General features: G+C 40.7%; 2 protein-coding genes across 5 annotated transcripts in view; one reads left to right on the top strand and one right to left on the bottom strand.

Moving 5' to 3' along the window:
* Window positions 1–9,497, bottom strand: part of rgs20 (regulator of G protein signaling 20) — a 12,311-nt gene extending 2,814 nt beyond the window's left edge. The window contains exons 1-2 of one of the 2 annotated variants that reach the window (XM_089008122.1): window positions 9,164–9,497; window positions 1,420–1,586 (exon numbers count right to left, since the gene is read on the bottom strand). In XM_089008122.1, coding sequence (XP_088864248.1) covers window positions 1,420–1,586; window positions 9,164–9,352 — 356 coding nt within the window. In that variant the 5' untranslated portion in view covers window positions 9,353–9,497. Of the gene's footprint in view, window positions 1–1,419; window positions 1,587–4,600; window positions 4,715–9,163 lie in introns of those variants that run through there. The other variant, XM_089008123.1, reaches the window with a different exon arrangement.
* Window positions 9,498–9,765: 268 nt separating this feature from the next.
* The window catches only part of atp6v1h (ATPase H+ transporting V1 subunit H), a 24,839-nt gene continuing 24,604 nt past the window's right edge, over window positions 9,766–10,000 (top strand). For 2 of the 3 annotated variants that reach the window (XM_089008119.1, XM_089008117.1), the window contains exon 1: window positions 9,766–9,819. The gene's annotated coding sequence lies outside the window, so the exon portion shown is untranslated. Of the gene's footprint in view, window positions 9,820–9,935; window position 10,000 lie in introns of all 3 variants that reach the window. The other variant, XM_089008118.1, reaches the window with a different exon arrangement.

The following is a 10,000-nucleotide window of genomic DNA, read 5'->3' as shown; positions in this document are numbered from 1 at the left end:
AAGGGGCGGGACCTTCTGAAACATGCCATGTCTGAGGTCATTTTGAAGTAGTTTAAGTCATTTTTATTGGTGTTTTGCATTCGACTAAACATATCAGCTTGCGTGTTTTGGGTATTTTAGATGCTATAAAAGTTTTTCTGATGTCAGGAAACATACAAATGGTGTCGGTTGTCCTTTGTTGTTACCATCAAACCAAAGAGAACGCAAAGACAAGGGCTCATTTTACAATTTTGATATGAAAATCAGAAATTTGGAAATGTTACCATAAAAATCGGAAAGTAAAGCTTCTCGTTAGCTCTTGTAGTAATTATCCGGACTGCAGATTTGTTTTTGTTTGATTCTTTTAACAACACAATATACACTGAGGCCTGGTCGATCAACGTAGTGCTTCCCAAAATGCACTTTGGAAAATAAGCTGAAAGTACGGTGGCCCTACAGGGTCTACAAGGACCAACAGTAAATTGCGTAAAAATTGAGTAAATAGCTGAAAATTGAATGACCTGTTTAAAGGACAACCAACACAATTTTTTCGTTTACTAACATCAGAAAAACGCAGGCTGATATTTTCAGTCAAATGCAAAACACCAATAGTGTCCCAAAACCGCCACAAAATGAGCTCAGAAATGGCAAGATTCAGTCCCACCCCCTTGTTCGTGACCTCACGCCAGGATACACCGTCACAAACTGCCCTGCTCGAGAATCAAAACAATGGCTTCAGAGAGTTCAGATTTGGAGAAGATGCTTTCTTGTTACTCATCCAGTTATGTATATGATTGAAATAGTTCTGAAGAGGAAAGCATAAATGTTTGCTATCAATTAAAGAAGTCCTTCTGGAACAATTCGAGCTGTCTGGACTCCAATGTAGATCCCAGAAAATGCACAAGATGGCGCCCAAGCTCCGTTGGAAATGGGCTGATTTGTCTGCTGGGAATTTGTGTCAACTTGACACCTTCTTTCTGCGTTTTAATGCAATTGGTAGTCTTGTTGTGACACACACGATTCACCATCGCGTTATTTATGTAGTTTTCCCTCTAATTTCGCCAGCAACACTGTGTTTTCAGATGAAAAAAGTGCCCAAAATGCATTGGGTGTCGCTTTGTCGGTCAGGGGCGTTCCTTCAGTGACGTCACGTCAGGATCGTCATCAACTCGAAACCAAGACTTCTTGAATATTCAGCTCGTGTCTTAAAACGTGAAATATAGCTATACGCGGTGGAATATTTGTAAAATGCTGTAAGTAGAAGTCATTTGAAGTGATTTTACAAATTATGGACGCAACTTGTCCAGAGGTGTCGGTTGTCCTTTAAAGAATCGCCGTGCACCGTCAGTTCCAAGCAGAAATATGGCAATCGCATATTCCGGGTTGTCAAAAAGACAAACAGAAGTCCATTTTATGATCATTTTGATGTGAGGAGCCTACCAGGAGCAGCTACAGCAGCAGCACCAACAGAAGCAGCAGGCGTTGGACCCTCGCGGATTGGCCTGTCCCGGTTGGCCTTGGTGAACCGGTGGAGTCCTTCCCGCTGCCGAATCCTGCTGCACCGACATCTGCCTCTTTCGCATCTCCATCGGCTCTGATCCCATGGGCTGTGGGCACAGGGACATTCGGTTATAATGATTGACACTTTAAGTCACAGGTGTCAAAGTCAAGGCCCGCGGGCCAAATCCGGCCCGCCACATCATTTTTTTCGGCCCGCGAAAGCAAATCAAACTTGTTAAATTCCATGATGATTGCTAAAATCTGAGCCAAAATGTCATATTTTTGGATGTCAACCACAATAAAAGTCATTATTCTTGACTTCAGATTTGAAAACGAGTTATTCATTAATTTGCTGTGTGCTCTATATGTAATATTTGAAGGGATTTAAACATTCTAATGGGTTCCCCAAATTCATAACGGCCCTCGAGAGGAAACCATAACTACAATGTGGCCCGCGGCAAAAAATGACTTTGACACCCCTGCTTTAAGTCTTGACTTTTGGGTTATGAGTGGAGGACGGAGAATAGGGGCGGGGGAGCTGAACAGCTTTTCACTTGCACTTTTGACAATAAAAAATTAGCATCCATATAACATGCAAGTAAAAGTAGATTATCGGATGCATATACAATACAATACATCCTAATTTATATCGCGCTTTCACATCAGCGCTCCACATAATAGTCAACACAAAGTAAAATAATAAACACAACAGGAACATAATGACATGGACAGTTGTGCAATCTTAACGACTTTTCCCATGTACTCCATGATGTTTGAGTACAAGACAAACATGTACAGTGATACCTCAGTTTACGAACGCTTTGGTCGACGAACATTTCACCTTACGAACATTAAATTCGCGTGAATATAATTTTGGCATACAAACTAGTTTTCGGCAAACGAACCAAACCACACGAAGTGCCACGTTGGCTGGCGGACTAGTTTTCGGCGGCAGAATACCAAACCACACGGTTGAACAGCGCCACGGTGGCTGGTGGATCAGTTTTTGTCACCACCTTTCTTTGAGTGCAGATGTGGTTTCTTATCCAGGATATTTGTGCTATTATGGGACCTAAAAAGACCCCACCACAGGCTAGTGTTCGGCCAAAGGGGACACAAAACAAAATTACGGTCAAGCACAAGAAGGAGATCATCGAGAAACACGAACAAGGTGTGTGTGTGACTTAGCGTCCCACTACCAGTATGCTAAATAGACCATTCCTACTTCTGTTGATTTGGATTAACGAAAAGCAGCTAGCAGGAGACATTGTGAGTGAGGGTATTATCGCTGAGAAAGCACGGCAATTTCACTCGGATATCATCAAGAGGCAACCTGGAAATTCGTCACTGACAACTACCATCACAAAAGTAAATAAAACAACTTTGTTATACAGTACGGTTTATTTCTTTAATTACAATACAATAGCACATTTATTATACAATTTTCATTTTCACTGAAATTGCAGGACAATCACAATAAAATGTGATTGTCAAAGTAATACTTTGACAATCACATTTTATTTTCTATGGCTACCCATAAGTGTTCAATGTGAAAAGAATATATATGTAAAGGAGCGTTGTCATCAAATGGTGAGTATAGTTTTTGCTTTTTTGAATGTTGCTGTGCCGATGACTATTTTGTGTTTGGGAGCCTTTTACTGAGTAAGTTGCTTGTTCTGTAGCCACAAAGGGACATATGTCTTCTTGTGCCGGTACCAAGCTCGGATATATACAGAGGGTTGTGTGAGGAAGGGCATCCGACGTAAAAGCTTGGCCAAAACAAACATGCGGATCAAACCTCTGAAGATGGAGGACACTGATTTGATTCCTTTGAAGGGAAAAGCCGAAAGGAAAAGAAGAAGCACATTTATTATACATAAAATAAGGCATATTTTATGTAGTTCTAAGGCTTATTTAGACAAAAATTATGTTTTATGGGGACATGGGAATGGATTATTTTCATTTTTAATTGTTTCTTCTGGAAAATATATGGCAGACAAACTTTTCACCTTACCCACACTTTCTGGGGACCAATTAAGTTCGTAAGCTGAGGTATCACTGTATAGAACACATTATTTCAATAAATCCCCAATGAAAAAATGGATCACTCATCCTCACACAGGTCATAGGGCAGGCTGGACTCTATCCCAGTTGTATTCGGCCAGTAAGCGGGGGCACCCTGAACCGGTTGCCAGCCAATCGCAGTGTTTGTGTTCAATCCGCTGATTGAATTATGATAGCGCCTAACAATAAATGCTAATTAACATGAAACTATGATGCTAGCAGCCTGAAAGGCTAGACACTATGTAGTTGTTGATGAAAAATGTGCTTTTCTTTTTTTTCTTTTTTTCTTTTTTTTTTGCCTGCTGATTTTTGGTTTGATAGTAAACTTCAGCTGGGAGCGGCATTAGCAAGCTCACAGACCCTTTCTTTGATGAATTGTTACATATTTGATGACGGTGAAGGGGAGCTCATTACTACCTTGCAGCACTCGTATCGCGCCACCGTATCCTATCAATATTGATGTCAGTATTTTTAATGTGTGTGTGTGTGTGTGTGTGTGTGTGTGTGTGTGTGTGTGTGTGTGTGTGTGTGTGTGTGTGTGTGTGTGTGTGTGTGTGTGTGTGTGTGTGTGTGTGTGTGTGTGTGTTAGCAGATGAATGCAGTGGAAGGTCCTAACGTGCCAACAAAAGGTGTCATCAGCAGGTCAGACAGTACTAACAAATCCTGTCATATCATTTATGTAATACACACATACAAAAATACACATACACACACACGGTACCTGACACAAGGGGAGTGGGGGCGGTTAATGGATTGTCGAAAAAATCGCTATACTAAGCTTTCGTATTTTCTCTGTTTGGAAAAAATGTACGGAAATGTACGGATTTTCACATTCGGATTTTCCCAAGGGGAGGAGGGGGCTGTTTGGTGGGGGTATCCACCGCACTGCACTCTGGCTTAATTATTATACACAAATGATTCTTCTCTAAATCACAAATCGCCGAAAAGGGGGGGGGGGTTATAATACCCCCTCCTCCGCACTCATCTTCAATCCAGCATCCTCCATTCTTAGCGAACACTCACACGCACACACACGCACGGGATGCGCCATACTTACAATTCCACCATGTATGCACAGCGACAAGCGGTTAAAAAGCAGATAATGTGTAGAAAAGGACACACCGCTCTTGATTACATCAGATGGCAAAGCGCTTCTTCTTTTGCCCCCCTCCCGCACCCCCCATCTCCTCGCCTCCTCCACCTCCTCCCCGACCGGCTGCTGAGAGTCACTGCGCATGCGTACTCTCTCCTGACTCGTAGTAGCTGAAAGCTTCGTTTCAGAAACTGGACGTCGGTGAACTTAACTTGACTGCCGACACAATTACATTATATGTGTACTCTTGTTTTTCAAATTATGAATAGAATTATAGATTATGAATTCTGAATAGAAATGTATAGATTTTGCTTTATTCGTGAGAGTGGCTGCCTTTCCAGCAGCTCATGTATTTCGTTTTTCTACTTTCATTCCTTTCATCACTTTGCTGCTGTGAAATGTAAATTTCTCCACTGTGAGACTAATAAAGGCATATCCAATCCAATCCAATTTTCTTTTGTGAAAACCCCTGAGGAAAAAAACAGATCGATGGAATTTAAATGCAAAAATGCGAGTATTAGATTTGTAGACATTATAACGTGCTTGTATTATTAAATATAAAAATATTTACAATGAAAATGTTGCCATGTTATAAATTATATACGTATCAAGCTCATTTTAATTTCAATATTTTGCACATGTTGATGAGTAGGTGTTTAAATGAAGATTATATTCAGTTTTTTGTTTTTGGAAGTGTTGTAAATCTGCGTGTAAATGTAGTATAGTGATATTAAAAATTGACTGTTTTAATTTCCGGGGGGTGCAATAGGGACGTGTGCGTGTTGTGAAGTGCAAATCTCAAAGCCCTTTGACATATGAGACGATGTACGGGCAACATTGCCATCTAAAGGTCACATTAAGTATAGCAACAATGTCCCCCCCATTGAGAGTCGTTCGGGTATCACTATTATTTATTTATTTATTTATTTATTTATTTATTTATTTATTTAAATATCGTTCTCTCTTAAAAAAAAGCTCTTTCTAGCTAATTTTACTCTCACAGGATACCAAACTTCAAAGTAGAATACAAGGATTTGCAAATAATGTTCTACCTCTAACCACTTCATGACCAGGCCGCTGATATTATTATATTTTAAATTAAAATTAGTATTTATAAATCAGATATATTACGATAAATATACCCCGCGAACCGCTCATAAGAAAGAATATAATGATATAATAAAAAATCAATCATGTTTTTTATACTTTTAGATATTTTTATACTTTTCACAATGTACAATTCTGTTTATGAAACTTTTCCGTGCAGTTGTACATTTTAGTTTGCTGACATGCTGGCATATAATACGTAGTTTTATCTTTGACCCCCCCCCCCTCGTTTCAATTTTGCTGGTGTAGGTCTGTGTAAACTCTCAGTCGTACATGAGTGGTCCATCGGTGAAAAGGTTTCTTCAGCCGTCATCTGTACTTCTTTGAAGGTGTCGGACGTTTCACTTCTTATCTAAGATGCTTCTTCAGCATTTTTTTCTTTTAGTTCGCTGAAGAAGCATCTTGAATAAGAAGTGAAACGTCCTACACCTTCAAAAAAGTACAAATGATGGCTGAAGAAACCTTTTCATCGTTCACCCCGTTGTGGCACTATTAAAGGTTTTCTGGTACTGAATATATTCGAAAAAATGAATTATTGACGTTGTTTTATACACGAATGTACCCATACATTAAAAATAAAAACATACATAAATACAAAGATATACCTTTATTTTCAAACTTCATTTAATTTTCATAATTTATCCCAAACATTACAACAATATAGGCGTGTCGAAGCAGATGTTCCACACTGACGCTCATAAAACAATATAATACATCAATATTCATGAATTTAATGTGGAAAGTCAAATTGTTTTGTTGAACATAAACACTAGATGGCAGTAGATTGCTGTGTTTTTAATACACAGAATACGTAGTTGAAATGATGTTTGGAATGAGGTTAGAAGCATGTTTCGAGCAGATTGTAAAGACTCTAAAATCGATTCTGCCAAGATGCAATAGTTGCATTTGGGCCCCTGAGACGTCAACATGTGACCTGCTCGACAACTCTTCATTTAACACTTGAACCCTTCACAGCGTTACGCAACGTCGACCGGCAAACTGGCCACGTGACCGTGCACCATATTCTCCGAATCCTGTGTGCCGGTGCGTGTACGTGTGCGTGCGGGAGTGTGTGCGCGTGTGTGTAAGCGCGTGCGTGCGTGTGTGCGTGTGTGCGTGTGTATGTGCGCGCGCGCGTGTGTGTTGGAACAGATTTGGATCCTCGCATTGAATAATGAAAACCAGCGAGAGTGTAATGAAAGAAGGATTTCAAGTTTGGGGGGAGGGTGGGGTGTTTATCGAGAATGAATGATGATATTTTTTGATGATGAAGTTAGGCAGTGAGTGATTAGCACTGCCGGCTCACAGGAAGAAGGTCACTAGTATCTTGAATCAGGCAGTAATGGGAAGTGTCCAAGAGTAAAGAGGGCTACCCGCTGTATTCGAAAGCCGAATGATGATGATAATAAAGTCAAATTATTGTATTTTCTGCACTACAAGGCACACCAAAAAGAAAATATTTTTTCAAAAGCTGACCATGCGCCTCATAATCTGGTGCGCCTTATGTATAGAAATCATTTTAAAATATGTCATTCATTGAAGGGTGCCCTTTATAATGTGGTGCATCTTATGTATGGAAAATGTTTTTAAATATGTCATTTGTTGAAGGGGAGCCTTATATTCCAGAAAATACGGTACTCATTTGGAGTGGATCTTAATTTGGTGCATATCTTCAGGAAGCACGGTGGTAGGGTGCAATATAATTTCAGGACAGTTGGATTTTGAAGTGTCACGTTTTGGATTCGGTGGGATTATGATTTGATTAAATATGGTACAACTCGGTTTGAGAAGGGGTGATTTAGTGAGATTCTTGTGGCCATTTTACTTGCATATAACTGAGTGCATTAGAAGACATCACAGACACCAATTTTGGCTGTTTTTTGGGTTCTATATTTACCAAAGAAATAGCCAATACAGTCCAGTGTTGTCATGAAATAGCGCAGGTTTACCTCATGTTGCGGAAATGACATTAGCTATCTGGAGACGCAACACCTTTCTCTTTTAATCTTCCTAAAACTCAAGTCAGACGTGCTTTAGTTGCCACAAATAGACATTTGATGGGAAGCCAACAGTGGTCAGCCAGGCTACAGCGAAGGCCCTGACAAAAAAAAAACTGAACTGGTTGCCAACCAATTGCAGGTAGCTGTGGATCCATTAATTACACCAAAATAAATTGGGTAAAAATGTCAAGAAATTGGTTGAAAGTGGGTAGATGAGTATGACGTTTGGGACCTACTGTATAGGTAAATCAATTGTTTGATAGGTATTGATCAGTGGTTGGGCGTCAGGGCCTGCAAGACCTTCTCTGCTGGCCTAAAAATATATGAAACACGGACTGATGTGAATTATATTTAGTCCATGAATTCTTATTGAATAATTCCAAATGGTCTTTCAGATTTTTTTTTCATAACCTTTCCCCGGCTACGCTGCTTCCAGATGTTTGTTTTCGTGTTCAAGCATTTAACCAATCAAATTTCAGCCATCATTTCTTACCAGGGTTAGAAATCTACATGGACACCTTCACAATCAGTTCTGCAGGCCCGGGAGCATAAAAATGAAAATCGATGAAACTGTTGCTTTAACCAATCAGAGTTCGAGATGGCAACCCAAGAGGGGTACCAACGCCTTCTTGAAGGCTTTGGTCAACGTCAGAGTTTTCGCAAACTATGATTGGCTTGTCACTAGCCAATCATAATTTGCGAAAACTCCTCTGATCACAAGTCGCTATATAGTGACAAGGGCATATTAGCCAGAGCTAGCACACTGTATCGTTAGCGACTCGGAAAAAAACAAATATATTGTGTGGATTTAATAGCATGCTTTGTCAACCTACAATGGCTGAAGGAGGAGAAGAAATGGATTTGGTTGGAGATTTTTGGTTAAATCAATTTCCAAGATGGACTTTTCAAGAAAAAAATCGACATCATTAAGAAAGGTCGGTCAGTTATTTCCAGGCTCATGGTACCCTCTAGTGGGCTTGTAATAAATCACACCACAATTTTTTCAGTCTGGATTGATTCAGACGTCGCACTACTGAAGGCCTAGCAATGAAATCCACGGCCCGCCTCTGGTATTGATGGATATTAACTGCTGGTATGGGTACATTATTATAGGCATTTGGGTAGGTATTTATATAGTGTATGTCGTCTGTAGGCAAGGGAGCGGGGTCGGTATGTAGTGGACAAGTATTTACTGTAGATAGGTGGTTGGGTAGATGGGCAGGTTGGTAAAAAGCTAAACGGGTAGGCAGATAAGAAGATAAGGTGAGTGGATTGATGGAAAGTGGGCTCTGTTAAAGGTTTCTTGGGCTTGTTAGTTGTACGTTGTTGGAGGGTCGCAAGGTAGGTCTGTAGGTAGGTAGGTAGGTAGGTAGCTAGCGAGGTTAGAGGAATAGACTGGTCATGTGTCATGGGAGCGTACCTCAAGGCACACCATATCCTGCTCATCATGGTCGTGTTCATTGTAGGTGACGGCGCAGCCAATGCCGCGGCGGCATGCCCGGGTCAGTCTCTGTATACGATGCCACATGAGGGCGCGGCGGCGTCTGACCCCCCTCAGTGCCGACGTGGGTCTGACCTCCCAAAACTCTACCCCTCTAGGGCATAACATGCTTCCAGTGCGAGGCCCTTTACCCCGCGCCTCTTGTCATCATAGGAAATCCACGTTGCCCATGGCATGTTTGAGGCCGGGATGCGTACTGCTGTGCATATCGATGGTGGAGGAGAGGTTGAATGAAGGAAAGTGTTTGTGGGGGGAAAATGGAGCGCAGATAGGGATTAGGACAATGTTGTGTTCTTAGGGACAGATTAACGCTTGAAGGAAGACAAGTGACGGGTCACGTGACACTCGATAACGTCACGGTACGACTCAATTTTATTATTTAATTATTGTGTTAAAAAATGATAATCTAATTACACAATCACATACTAAAATAAATAAATTATTAAAGCAATTAAAAATGGTACAATATAGTTTTTTTCATCCTATTTGCCCCCGTTACTGCGCACGTGACTACTCGGCAGTCATGTGATTTATTGTGACGTCACCGCTGTCAGCTGAGCAAAGTAGCTCGTCGGGTGAGTGAATCATCTTTCTTTTATTTTTTAAACCGATAAGATTCTAATTATATTTTGCACCATTGTTGTGTGTTTTATCATCGAGTGATTCGTTTATTGTTGGTATCTCAAATTAGGTTGGCCGAGCACGAGAATGTTGCGGGTTAGCATTCTTCGCTTGTTTTGCTAACTGCCTTGCCGG

Source organism: Hippocampus bargibanti, linkage group LG11, assembly GCF_051943395.1.
Source record: "Hippocampus bargibanti isolate YZ-2025 linkage group LG11, ASM5194339v1, whole genome shotgun sequence".
In the NCBI taxonomy this organism is placed as follows: Eukaryota; Metazoa; Chordata; class Actinopteri; order Syngnathiformes; family Syngnathidae; genus Hippocampus; species Hippocampus bargibanti.
The sequence above is the reverse complement of the archived record's forward strand: the minus strand, read 5'-3'. Positions and strand labels throughout refer to the sequence as shown.